Below are 14,579 nucleotides of genomic sequence, written 5' to 3'. Positions count from 1 at the left end.
GTAATGAGGGGAAACGTGCAAACATGTAGGGCAGGCGCACACTGCAGGAGACGGACTGCTCTTATCAGCACAGACCTTATGTTAGACTAGAAAATAAACACACAATAAACTAACACTACGGTAGTAAGCCTATATTGTAACAGCTTTTTAGATAGTAGTTGATTTTCAAACATTTTACAATAGTAAGCTAAAACACTTGTTTATCCTAACATTTGTTGTATAAACGAGTCATTAGGACCCCCAGCCCCCCATATTATATATGTACAAACATACAACTGGGTTTGCCATTTAATCAAAGACTAATCCTGACCGATCTGTACTCCCCCAGTGTAATCCTCCACCACACACTCCTAATGTTCAGTACTGTACTGTATATTACACACTAAACCACAAGCTGTTTTGGACACAGTCATTTACAATGTTTATTTTTCTCCCTTCCTTATGTTGTTGCCATGAGTCATTCTTGTATTATCTTGCACGTCTCCATTAGTCAATCTTTTCATTAATATGACAACAATTATCCAACCATTTATAGGCTAGACTTTGTCAAAAATACTGCTTTATTACATCATGTTCCATATGCAATTTCTTATTCAAATATACTTTGATAGAGCTTAAAATAATTCTATAGACTGGGTGTGATGCAATGCAATGACAGAAGTCTGGCGTTCGTTTTAAAAGCATTTTAATGGCTTTTTGCACATATGTAACAGAGAAGGGGAGAAGTCTACAGGTGCAGATCGAACTAGCAGTGCCCCCAGGCCCACGCCACACACAGATACTGGGCTAAACAAACCCTGCCCCCCTCCCAACCCGCCGCCCTTCTAACCCACCCCACATCATGGCATTTCTGATTGTGCAATATGAATAAAGATCTCGTTACTAACGGTTACAGTGACAGAAGAATGCACACTATATCAATCGGAATTGCTAGAGAACGTAGCGAGAAACCCAAACAAATATAAAAGGGACCCAATAACAGTGAAGTGTTCCAGTTACGCGTCACCAGCTTTCTGCATCCGCCATGTTGTTTTTCAGCCATGATTTTTTGTTCTTTTTTATGCAATATAAAATTAAATACAAAATCAATATTCATTCAAACTAGCAAAACAGGTTTCAGACTCATCAGCCATTAGGGCATTTTTTTACAACATGCACTTCCACTTGACATGCCTGAGTTACAAGCATCAAATCAAGATATATCCTCAGGTGGCTTTGCAGAAAAAGTAGGTGATTTTTGTGATGGTATGTACAAAAGTCAAGCTATCATAATGGCGTAACCATGTAGCTTAGCGCCACAACCATTTTGCAAGGTCAAGTTCAAGTAGCTGCAATAGTATTTGATCATTAAGCACATGCAAATTTCATCTGTACATAAGTTATTTTGTCACCAACTGTTTTCCGTATGACTGTACACTGTTATTTTGACCCAAACAGGCTTCCGTATCCAAAGTTTCTCTGTGGAAGTAACTGAAAAGACTTCACTGCTAGGTCATGATGGTTGAAAACTTCTTAAAATGGAGCGCGGACAAAGCCAACAAAGCAAGCGACCAATATTCTGCAACACGACCACTTCTAGTAAATGCTTCGTAAAAGAATCCAACTTAATTTTTAACAGCTTAAAGATTTTTATAGAACATTTTCATACTTGTCGGACTAAATCTAAGACATGGCTAAATTGTATCACAAAATAAAACATTACCGAAGGGAAAAAAAACAAATTGGGTAGAATAGTTAACACAATCAGAATTATCAGATGCAATATATCAGACATTCTCACTGGTCGGACCCAGTTAATCCTTCATTCAGATTGCAGTGTACATATCGCCAGGTTAAGAAATGAAGCTTATTACCACGGGTATATTAGTAATAGAAGTAGCAATAGTGAAATTAAAACACAGGTTAATTTTTAAACAGTTTGTTATACACAAGTTATACATACAGTTTTCAAAGCACGGCACGGCAACGCTCCGAATTACAAGCTTTTTCCGGTTTATCCTTCATTTATCATAACTCAGTGCATAATTACGGTTACATCCCATGTTTTTATACAATTGCATTAATTTTATCAAACTTTAAGATGTAATTATTGGGTTATTACCCTGCCGTGGTCTTCCCGTTACTTAGAGATATACTCATCTTGCAAAGACAAGGCCTCAAAAAAATAAAATAAAAAAAGGAAAAGGAATTGGACCCTAGTTTAGCTTCAATATAAAAAAAAAAAAAAAACTGGAAATTATAAAACAAAAAATGACATTTTAGGGGAAGCGTAAACACAAACCCACAGAAGGCAGTAGTAGAATCAGGCGGGATGACTGCGACAGAAAAGAACACAAGCTTTATTAATATTGAGTGGACAATTTGGGAACTCCTCGTGATGCGGTTGTTGAATGGCAAACTGGAATAGTTATTTTGTTTGAGCAGAGCAGCTGCCTGAAGCGTTTGCAGATTCAAATTCCTTAAGTTTTAGAACCTTTTCCAGTTCTGAATTTGACAAAAAACAAAAGATGTCGGAGTGCGTTTTACGACGCTCTGAACCAGCCTCGTCGGTCGTTAGGCACAGGATTGGGACGTTTTGGCTAGGAGCTCGTAAGCTTGTAGTCACGCTTTGAGGAGGGGAAAAGGTAAAGAAAAAAAGAAAAGGAATTTGCTGTTTGGTTTGACATTTAAACTTCAAATTTAGAGCTATGCTAGGCGCTAGTACTATATTTTGTGATTACAATGCCCGGTGCTACACGTTGACTCCACCTTTTATCAGATCGGTAAGACTTTTCAACCAAACAGCACCGAAGGAAAGAGGAGAGAGCGAGAGGAAGAGGAGGAAAGGGGGAAGGATAAGACTTAAGGAAGAGCGTCTATTTCTTCTTGCTGAACAGACTGAAGCGTTTCTCCTTGTCCCCCTTCTCTCGCTTGCCCGGGCTGGACTCTGCTGTGGTGGCGGTTGTCGTAGCGACGGAGGCGGGCAGGGTCTGGGCGCGTGCGGTGGGGGCGGGTGTGCTGTGGCTGCTGGGCGTCACCTCGCTCTTGTCGCCTGACACGGCGGTGGAGATGGCGGAGATCCAGGTGTTCATCTCCTCCTGAACAGGAAGTAAGTACAATATAAGAATGTGGGTCATTTTAGGCAGGCTGAGGGTAGCCAGATGTGCCACTAGAGGGCAGTGCAACATCCCTAATGTCTGCCGTCTCAACAAACGCTTTGTGCAGTGGAACAAGCTCCCATTTTAATGACTCTGCCGTGCTAAGCAGTTTATGCTAACCACACAAGTGTTGTTTAGAATCTAGAAAAAGTTCAAGTCTGAGATGAAGAGGGCGGGAACCAACATATTATCCATCCAGGTTTCAAGAGGGCCATTGCCACAGCAATTATGCAATAATGTGACTGAAACCTGTGAATATTTCCCTTATAAACATTAATGTGATTGCATCCTAAACTCTAAGACATACTAAGCAGGACTTTCATAATAAAAAAACAAAGCGCAGCTAGCATTTACCCTGTGACTGGAGTGATAGTGAAGCACCGTCCCTGCGCCCTATGCCCACTGTAAACTCTGCAGGTCTTTTCTAAAACTATAATAGTTTAGAACGAAACAAATGAGTGTTTCCCAATAATACACTATATTATATACTATATTCTCTCCTACAGTCTAACAACCATACCATCAGCACCACCATCATCTGTGAGACTGATGCCCACTAGACTTACATCATCTTTGGCTTGGAAGAGATACTCATTTCCATCAGTGATTCTGTAACACACATTAGATGACAGTTAGAACACGTCTGCAGTTCACATATTGGTGCCGTTCGTGGTCGTGCAGCACTGACTTTAGTTTAAAGACGTGCTTCTTCTTCTTGTAGTCGGTGGCCACCTCGCACACGGCGTCCTTCAGGCTCACGGGGATCTCGCTGTGGTACGGGATGCCCTGGCTCGCACTTTTCTGGTCCTTGTAGAAGCCCATCTCATGTTGGTTTATCACGCAGTACACATTGTGCCACGACCTGCAAAAACACACAAAAGAGTGAGATCACACAAATACTTTTTTTTACTACAATAATGATTTCTTATTGGCTCGAGCCATTCCATGGAATGGAACGAGTCTTTGTTCTTGCCATGGTTTCTTATTATTATTGTTTTGCATGGTAAAATTTTGCCATAACTCTGGCATTTTTGACCCCCTAACATTGATGAATATCACACATGGGACATAGACGCGATCGGCTCGGCCCGAACTCCAATAAAATGGAGGTTGCGAGAACGCCCGTCGCAACAGTGCTGACTAGTTCAAAAAAGAAAAAACATGAAACGCTTAATCTTTGGCCTAGGCACATGAGACTTGGGACAGTGATAGAGCTACCTTTGACCTCTGACCTTTAACGAGTAAAACACACCTGGCAGCATCGCTCTATGATAGACAGGAAGTCAGCCATGTCAAATCAAAGTGGAACCGCCACGCTTGACTTTTTTTTCTTCAAAATCGTACTTGTCCTAGGTTTTTGTCCGATCAAGCTCAAAACAACACCTTTTGCATCTAAAGACATTGAAATTTAATAAATATCCAAAAGAATGTTGATATTCTTTATGGTCTCTGCGTAACACGCCCTAAAAAAAGGCTTAATTTTCAAGTCACACCTATTGGAAATTATCTACGGAGCTCATATTTCACTCACTAATGCGTTTCTATGGTCTGATTGGAAATAAATATCCATGTAACAAATTTACTCTATAGCGCCCCCTACCCATTGTGTGAAAAACTCAACATTGTCTGATTTGTTTGAAACTCATGGTTTATATTCTCCTCGAGACGCCATGAAAAAAGTGCACTGCAGATATTGTGTATTTTCACAATTGGCCAGCAGGGGCGCAATGAATGCCTTCACTTCCTCTTCCTCTTTTATTTTGATGGGACATTTCCTCTCGTGCCACGTTAGAATTATTATTCTTTAGACTTTATTCTTTCTGCCACAGCTCGAGAGGGAGAGGGAGGGAGATTGTAGGATTTTTGACGCGTTTCCACTCTGTAGCTCGGGTCATTTTGTAGTCTCATTTTGACCCCCTGAACATCAATGAAAAGTCATGGGTTACCGAGGCTCTTTCTCTTTCTCCCAGCTCAGGTCTGCGTTCAGCACAATCTTGCAATTTGTCAGGACAAACTACTATTTGAATCGCAAACAACGCAATCATCAACGGTGAATTACTGAGCTTCGTTTGGTATGTCGCGCAGGAAGGCGGTCGCACGGGAAGGCGAGAGCCATCATCGCCGCTGCCGCGGCTTTAATTTTAGAACTATAATTGTGTGTAAAATTTTGTTTTTGGCAGAAACTCCTCAATTCTTTGAACAGTGGCAGTCTCAGCTTCCTGTTATATTTATTTTTCCTCACAATAACAATTCGAAACAAAATACTATATGATTTAACGATTATTCGCAATTCAACTGTGAAATCTTTCATTTCCTTCATTCCCACCATCTAATACGTGACTCTTCCTCAAGTTTGTGACCATGTTTATTAACTTTATTTTCATTAACCGTTTTATTTTAGTAGCCATTTCCCTTCAAGTCCTAATGTAACACCGTTTTGCAGTGATGATCTGACCTGCTTGAAGCCTTCTTGTTATGCCCCTCCCACTCGTGCTTGCGGTGCAGGAAGCTCTCCAGCTGGGAGGCGGGGCTGTCCGTTTTGGTGGGGAGCGTGGCGGCCTGGCTGGACTTGCCCTTGCGCGTGGTCCCTGGAGAGCCCGAGGGACTGGGATCCGACACGCCGTTCACCACCTCAACTCCGTCCACACCGTCCTGGAAATGGCAAAAGTCATGTGAGAAGGAGAACTCAAGCGTCGACTTCAAATGCAATTAGTAGTCGATGTGATCCTTTATTTGTCCAGAATGCTCCACGGTAGGAACGGTTTGAAAGGCTGGCATCAGGACAGAGTTTCTGTAATCAAGACATTGAAGCGGTGCAATATTTAAAAATCCTTCTTTGAACAGAAATGGTGGGCTATGATCTACAATCTACCCCCTGTTTAAAACAACCTGGTCAAACCGTGGTTGATATAGATGGTTGACCTCCTCAAACAACAACTTATCCTCTCTTGAAAAAACTGTAAACCCTGTAGTTCAGACATCTACAAACATGTTCTGAAAGACATTGGATTCTTGCAAAGCTAATGCTCTATTAAAACATAAATCAAATTGTAACTGCAACGCTTTTCAGAAAGGTCGCATTTGCATATTTTTCCAAATCAATAAGTTAAACGATCTGATACTATGCTGTAGGTAAAGAGGAACAACCCATCCATTTAACAGTTTAACTAAGGAAGAGAAGTTTTTGGGTTATGCATCTTCCCTTAGAAAAAGAAAATATCAATTCTGGCTCCTCAGACGAGTGCAGTACCTTCAGATTGAAAATGACTGAGTGTCCAGATGACAACCTTTGAAACCTTCTCTACCTTAAAATGCAATTGGAATTTGAGTCAAAGCTGTGATTTTGTGAAAAGCGAAGCAGGTTGTCTAGAAAAACTCTCACAACCTCAGATGAAGAATTGGAATTTTCACGTCAATTCATATTTAGCCGCAACATTTCAACCTAGCATATTATTCATCCAGTATTTCAACAATTCGAAAGCAGTCTATTTATATTATGTTTATCCAACCAACTCGCCAAGTGCCTATTAGCATCACCAGCCTCTTCACTTATTTAGCTGTAATTTAAGCACAAATGAACAAGTCCATTCCACACTGCATTCATGCATTTATCAAACTGAACACATGCAGAGTCAAAGCACCACGGCACCACACAGCACAGAGAGCAAAGGGCTGTCGGAAAAGCTCAAACAATTCTCAGGAAATTGTTTGGAAATTTCAAAAGTTGGCGTAATTGGTGAGAAATGTCTGCGATAGGCCAAAGTCATTATTGTCCACACCCACTGCAAACAGATGAGTATTACCCCAGAACTGAGCTCGTCAACAGCAGGACCGAGGAAGGGGCCCGAGGAAGGGGCCCGAGGAAGGGGACCAAGTGGACAAATCCTGGGACCTTAGTCATGAGAACCGGAGATGCTCTGGAAAACTAGGGTGCCACTAAACCAAATCTAGCCTAAGGTACAATATTAACATGTAGTAATTGTCTGACCTTCTCTATGTTGCATTCTGGTGTGTAACTTTGCTCTATAAAACTCAATGGCTTTGAAGTAGAGCTGGGCAATATGACATCCCTGGGACAATCTGCCATTTCCGGACATTGTGGTATTCAAATTCAGTGCCGTATGACAGGGCTTTATGATCTGCAGCCTAGAACGTGATTTGGGGTTCAACTTTCTTGCATATCGCCCACTCCCACTTTGAACGCCAAAAATTAAAACACTTTGGTCTTTGCTCCCATTTTTCATGAGAAGAACTCGAAGATATAAAATATTTTCTACAAATCACAAATCGGTCAAAATTTGTTAGAGAGCACTTTTCCTTTGCCGAGATAATCCATCCCACCTCACAACGGTGGCATCGTGTTGCTGATCAGAGAGCTTGGATATTGCACAGGTGTGCCTAAGGCAATAAAACTCTGAAATGACCACCATTTGCCTCACACATTGTAGAGAGGGTATTGGATGTAAGGCCACTGGATATGGTCAGGTACTGTGAAGATGTGTGCACTGCGTGAGGCAAAGTGTACTTTTAGTGTGGCCAGCCAAAGGCACACCTGTGCAATATTCATGCTCTCTGATCAGCATCTTGACATGGCACTCCGTCCCATTTTTTAACAGATTTGTGAACAATATTTGAATGAAAAGGATGTTTTTATAGATATAAAATGGGAGCAAAAACAAGTGTTGCATTAAAATGTTCTGGTGTACTTCAAACCTGCTACACTTCACTTCTTTATGTAGTTGAAAGTTGAAACTAGCTGCTTCTAAATGAGTTTCGGAGCCTTCAAAATGCCCGTGGATGAACATGAATGAACGTCAGCGATGGAGTGCTCTGATTGGATGGGTTTATTGTGAATGTGTTAGTCTGGGAATGACATGCAACAGGACATGAGGTTATTATGAAATACAATGAACATGACAAAGACCCATAATACAAAATAATGTGATCATCAACAGAGAAGACATACACGTAATGAGCGGGAATGTAGTGGTCACACACACACACTCGTACACTCCCACGTTCAGAGAGGACAGTCAGAAAGCAGAAGAGGGCTGGAACGGCTACCAGAACCAACTTTCATGGAGTTCAACTTTCAGACTCAAACGTATCATCAAAACACATGTGACGATAAACAATTATTTGAATATTACTACCACAAATAATGGAAACGTTTTAAAGAGGAATGTTCAGTTTCTGTCCAAATTTAAACTTAAATTGCAAAAAGGCTTAAATGTATGAAAATATTCACAAGTAAAATGAATCATGGAATGGTTTGAGCGGACGATTTGGAATGACGTTAGATGACTTTACACAAAGGTAAAGCAGCTAATTGCTTCATGGAACTAGTTTGATCACAGCTTAACTTTATTTTAAGACTACAACGCACTGTAAGACATTTGAAATTTAAATACAGTTTCTGATCATTTGTTTTTCCTAAAGGGATTCTGTAATAGCTAGCTTGTGTAGTCGGCTAACTTTAGAATTTGCTGCGTAATTATTGTAATTTTAAGAGTACATATTCCACAGAGTGAGTTTGTAAATGATAACGTAAATGAGGAGGAAAACGAGGAGCTGTGGGGAGATGATGGTGGGGGTGTCGAGCTGGAGGACAAAGGGAGAGGACGAGTCAAGAAGGAAGGAACGTGGATCAAAATGAACCAGCACCTATTTAAGTCTCAGGTTGGGTTCACGTTGTAGGTGCTTTAATCAGCTTTTAACCTTGTTTCTTCATCCTTAGTTTAGTCATAGTTATATTTTCATTGGTTCTTGCATGTTTGCGAACTCCTGTATTGTCCTGCAACTGAGACTGGAGTGCGCAGAAAAGTCCTGTTTTCACCTTCCACCTATCCCCGCCCACATCACTGTACGTAGATGTGATTATTTGAAAAGAGTCGCAGCGACACATGTAGAGTTCTAAAACGTCAAGTTGTCACAAACAAAGTGTCAAACTGCTGCTTGTTATAGTGAAATGTCACAGAGGCGGGGCTCATCAGTTTTGAACAGGAAGTCAATAGACCCGTTTCTATTACGAAGTCATTTTAGATCAATATTGCAGTTTACAATGAATAAAATGGAACACAATGATCTACTCATGTTATAATGCACCACTAAATACCTGGAAAAAGCATACGTCTCCTTTAAAACACTCACTCTTTGATGTGTTACTGACAGAAAACATGTCAAAAGATTGTGGTGGTTTGTTTGATGTGGATAAGGCCAGTAATTACAGCCAAATAAACCATAAACCGGGCAAAACATCTGCATTTTGACAGGAAAAAGACCATTTCTACCATAGAATTCTGCCTTGTCCTTCAACTCGATACTAAAGTAGATCTTCCTCACGTGAACCCAACCTACTCAAGTAATATCTTCAAGTCCACAGTAGTATGACGTGTGTATATAGTGTATAGTGTGGTTGCCATGGTGACTGGTGTTATGGGGCAGCCCTGCGGCTCTGTAGCGTAGTGCTGTACTGCTGGTAGGCTGGGGAGCGGTAGGTACTAACCCTGGGCGACTCCTGGTCAGAGGGCAGGCCATTCTGAGCTGCTGCTTCTCCCTCCCTGCAACACACACAACAAACAACACACACGCAACACACACGCAACACAACACGCAACACAACACGCACGCATGCACGCACGTTCACACAACACAGACACACAATCATATTATAAAGATGGAAGAAACCTTTGGGAGAAATTAAGACATTTTACACATTCAGTTGGAAGTAATTACATTTTAATATAGATTTATATTTTGCTTCATAAGGGCTGCAACTAATTATTATAGTCAACAACTTAAACAATTATTTTTATTTCTTTGTGAATAAAGAATACAGACATTTTCTCATTACCGTAATTTAAGAAAATGTTATGAGTTCAGATGTAGAATAGCAAACATGTGCCTTTTCAATCAGTTTAAATTCATATTTATTTATTGTTTCGTGTAATAAAGTCAAAGCTATTTTGCCCCAGCACAGATCACTTGGAAAAGCAGCTGAGGTCCAGAATCTGACCACTGCGTGTTGTCCGCGCTGTTAGCAAGCTAGTGGTTGTAGCTTTACTCTCAACTGTGTAAACGTTTGAGGATTAGGACGCTCGGAATGCATTAGTTATCTGTTTTCAAGACGAGAAAATCAGCGACATAAATAGTGTCCAGAGGCCGTGTAGAACAATGTGTTTGATTGTTTTTCTTCACGTTCTGGAAGCTGTGTCTTCAATCACTATAATGCATTTATTACATACAAGCATTTCTATTGTCACACTTGTTAAAAAGCATTGTACTTTTTAATTGTTAAAGAAATTAAACAAATAATATATATACAGTACATATATATTACATAATCTTAAAACATAAATACTGTAATAAACAAATAGATAAATATGTTGAACTGACCGTGCAGCAGCTTCAGTGGGCGAGGCCTCAGTGACCAGAGGCAGTCTGTTCCTCTCCTCCTCCTCTTGAAGTCTCCGCACTTCCAACAATTCCATCTGCAACCATTTTTACCATTTTTGTGGTTAATACTTTTACTTCCGGGTAATGGAATCATCTACGAGTGTGTGTGATGTCATAATAAAATGTTCCGTATAAGTAATAATTTGACCTTTATAGAGCATGTTTTGGGTTGATGGGGAAAGCAGAAGAAACACACCCAGACACGGGGAGAAACATGTAAACACCATTCAGAAAGCCCCGGGCAAGTCTGAAAAATGTGGTTCTTGTGCTTAAATGCTCTGTGAAATATGGAAATATATATCCGCCTCGTGTTTTAGAACTCAGCATGTTTTAACCTTTTCTTCACAAACTTCCTCACGACTGAAGTAAATCTACAGTAAGTCGTCAAAGAAACATATACTCATTAGTCACTACTCCTGGGCCTCGATCTTAACCTTATTTAAACTTCATCTCAACTCTAAATCATGTTGTTGATCTGAAAAATAGCAGCCCAGTTCAGACTTGATTCTACCGTCGTCTCTTTACCGTAGTGAGCCTCTCCAGGGCGGCGAAGCGTTCCTCCCAGGTGGCCGCAGACTTCTCGAAGGCCTCGTGTCTCTTGATGAGCTTTTCCACTTCGTCCACGCTCTGTCCGATCTCGCGGCTGGACAGGTAGGGCTCCTGTCCCAGCAGCCAGGCCTCAGCCACACCCGCGTCCCTGGAGAACTGGTGCACCTCCAACACTGAGCGGGACATGCAGGTTTAGAGGAGCGCATCATGTAGAGGTGCAGATTAGACTGAACCGTTAGGGTCTTACCTAGTCTGAGCCACTCCCATCGATCCTCCCACTTGTCAATCATATCTTTCCTCTTGTCCGTCAACTGTAGCAACTTTTCTTTAATCTGAGAGAAAAATACATACTTTTGTTGATGTTGTGTCAAGATTTCACCGTATGTATGGATTATATGAAATATGTCATTGTAACTGCACCAGAATATTTATATTTTGTTATTTGCATGGGAATTGTACAAGCTCCAACGTTCACACACTTCCATTTATGACAATCTCTGCATTCATCCATATATGGGGTTTTATAATTGTTTGAATATGACAATAATTAGCAAAATGGCTGCCTGCATGAGCTGTAGGTGGGTGTAGGGGAGGGAGGGGCTTAGGTGACACACCTAGAAACATATCAAGGTGCTTTATTCAAAAACATATTGTATCATGTTTGGAAAAATGACTTGTTTTAAAAAATAATGTGTTTTTTGGAAATTATGTTTTTCATTTTGTCAGTTTTCCTGCACTCTATGACTTCTTGTTTGGTGACTATTAGTGACAACATATTTATTGTGGTATGGTTGAATTCAGCTGGTTGTTGGCTTTCCAATGATTTCCATTTCCAATGGTATAGATTTTGTCTCTTCATTTGCCTTTGTTTTGTGAACACTTTGTGAAAACTACAACATGTCGAAACAGTTGACTTTTGGCCTTTGGAAATATATTAGCTTGTTGTTTGTGCTGTAGTTATTCGTGGTGTAAAGTTCCAACATGTTGAAACCAATTTGATGAACAGAATCACACTGACCACCCAAACATGAAGAGAGCAAGAGAATCTTTGTCAAGACCTGGACCAAACCAGGACTTGAACAGCACACGTTTGATGGCTTCAAAGTGAGTAAAACTGAAGTATTTGTACCTCTTCTGAAGCGTAGTGTTTGCGGGCCAGCAGGGCCTTGCCCAGCTCGATGCAGGAAGTGAAGCTGTCGTTACGGGCGTCGATCTCCGCCTTGATGCCCTGGTGGTTGTTCATGAGCAGCTCCACAGATGACACATCCCTGCAGAGCAGAAAGAGACACAGTTAGCTTAGTGTTTCACCACAAGTTTCGTTTGGAATAGTTTTTTCATTCATTAGTTTGTTGTCTGTGTTGTATTTTCCATGTGATTATTTTACGTCAATTAAAAATAAAATAATTTCCCCTCCAAGTTAATCTCCTAAATGTATATACTATAAATTAGTACAAAAATATTTCAAACAAAATTGAACATATTACATTTATCTAAAAGTTCACATTTTTAGCCTACTCTTCCACTCCATCTCTACTGCTGCAGCAGAACCACAGCCCCCTCATCCCTTATGCTTATGGCAGGGTCCAAGTGCCAAAAGGGGCAAAGTTAAACCAATCCATAAATGACTCATTAGAAGTTTTCCAGGTTGAAATAATCGGCCCCTGTGAACACTGTACCTGGGCTTCTCCTGAGCCTCGATCAGGCGGATCACGTCCTCCATCCACAGCATGAGGTCCCGGACCATGCTGAAGAAGCGGAACTTGTCCCCAGTGTCCAGCAGTTTGACCCGACGACCCTCCACTGCCTCCAGCAGGTTCTTCCAGGCTTCCAGCACCTGTGAGCACAGGGAAACACTTGAAACACACTGGACACATCCAGCAATAAGGAATTAATCTGGTAAGTCAATAAGTAATCACATATTGCCATTCTCTTACAACTGACAGATTTTAAGACCCCAAATTGTAAATTCAGATTTATTCTTCCTGTTGTTGAAGTGTTTATGTGGTACTCAAAAACAAAAAGTACACAAAGTATTGGTCTGGACCCACAGGCCAAATGGAAATTAGGCTATTTTAAGTTTTGAAGATATAAAATCTTCAATAAATATATTATTTGGAGGAATCCCAAAGTCTGGGAGTTTAGAATCCTCATCATGCAGTCCATAATGCAATACTTAATAGAATGGCAGTAATGTGCATTAGGTTCACTTGTAGACAACATATTATTAAATGTAGAGCTGTGTCGCATGAGTTTTCTCCACATTAATAATGTTTTAAGGGCACAAAGGAGCAAATGTACAGTTGCATTCTCTTTTACAAATGCCTGACAGAACTGTTTATTGTACTACACTTAAAGCTCTATGTGCAGAGACTGACATGGAAGCCAGGCTTGGCAGCAGAATATTTAAGACAATTTGCTGATGACCTACAAGCAGCAGAAGCAATTCTAGCTAATGCTAACAGGCTGCTACATTTAAAGCAAATTGCTAAAGCATCAGAAATCCTGCTTAGACTTTAGCTCTCCCAGTTGAATACATGTATTAGCAGATACACTTCTCTACTTTTCTACAGGGGGCCGCTCTCTCATGCAGAACCAGTTGTTTTGTAAAGCAGGGAAAGGAAGGTCAGCAAAAATCCAGTCTGCTTAGCGTTGTGGATCTTTGCATCAGCAGTCTGTGTGTGCCAGCTCTGCATGAGGAGACTAAAATGTCACATTTTAGTCAGGCCTTAAGTTCAGCCTAAGACTGCAGCCACAAGGATGCAAAGCCAGGGTCTAAAGAGTCTCACCTCTCCCTTTCTCCTCTGGAGGAGCGGCAGACAACATACATACATAAATACATACAGGGAATGGTCAAAACACACGTCAACAACAGTTAAGCTCATGTCTTCAACCTTCATACAAAAAACAAACAACTTTATCCCTCGGAGTTCAACTGTCCCGAGAGCAAAGATACAACCACACACTGAAGCCTCATTTGAAATGTCCCTGCCTCACCACCTCTCCAGTAGTTTTCAATTCATATATTTACTAAAATAACTGCTGATTATTGCAATAGTCAATTACTGCACTAGTGTCATGTATTTTGACCATGCCCTGTATGCTAGCTCCTATATGCTAGCCTTAGATTCTGAATTTACCCTTTATAAACAGTTTATGTATTGCCTGTAGATTGCGTCACCATTTTTGTAAACGGCGTACATTTAAAATGTGTTCTGCAGAGGCAGCGCAGCATGCATCACCATTATCAGAGAACTCCAATGTCATGCCCACAGCTGAGGACCTACTCTTATTGTCACAAAGGCTTTAAATCAGATCTCACCTCTCCTTCTCTCTTCTGGATGTCGTCTGCTTTGTCCCCGGCGTACGCAGACTGCAGACGGACCGCGTCCTCCTGCAGCTGTCGCACCTGCACAAAACAAAGTATAATCAGCACACAAA

General features: G+C 40.9%; 1 protein-coding gene across 1 annotated transcript in view; it reads right to left on the bottom strand.

Annotated features, from left to right (window-relative positions):
• Positions 1–668: 668 nt before the first annotated feature.
• The window catches only part of sptbn1 (spectrin, beta, non-erythrocytic 1), a 40,517-nt gene continuing 26,606 nt past the window's right edge, over positions 669–14,579 (bottom strand). Inside the window, exons 31-41 of the mRNA XM_072437497.1 lie at positions 14,461–14,547; positions 12,818–12,975; positions 12,271–12,409; positions 11,389–11,473; positions 11,118–11,314; positions 10,533–10,627; positions 9,643–9,697; positions 5,593–5,789; positions 3,826–3,999; positions 3,704–3,746; positions 669–3,077 (exon numbers count right to left, since the gene is read on the bottom strand). Coding sequence (XP_072293598.1) covers positions 2,856–3,077; positions 3,704–3,746; positions 3,826–3,999; positions 5,593–5,789; positions 9,643–9,697; positions 10,533–10,627; positions 11,118–11,314; positions 11,389–11,473; positions 12,271–12,409; positions 12,818–12,975; positions 14,461–14,547 — 1,452 coding nt within the window. The 3' untranslated portion in view covers positions 669–2,855. The remainder of the gene's footprint in view (positions 3,078–3,703; positions 3,747–3,825; positions 4,000–5,592; positions 5,790–9,642; positions 9,698–10,532; positions 10,628–11,117; positions 11,315–11,388; positions 11,474–12,270; positions 12,410–12,817; positions 12,976–14,460; positions 14,548–14,579) is intronic.

Source organism: Eucyclogobius newberryi, unplaced genomic scaffold (assembly GCF_026437365.1).
Source record: "Eucyclogobius newberryi isolate DKJ021-1_F unplaced genomic scaffold, fEucNew1.0.hap1 SCAF_8, whole genome shotgun sequence".
Taxonomy (NCBI): domain Eukaryota; kingdom Metazoa; phylum Chordata; class Actinopteri; order Gobiiformes; family Gobiidae; genus Eucyclogobius; species Eucyclogobius newberryi.
Note: the sequence above shows the minus strand (reverse complement) of the source record. Positions and strands in the feature narration are given on the sequence as shown.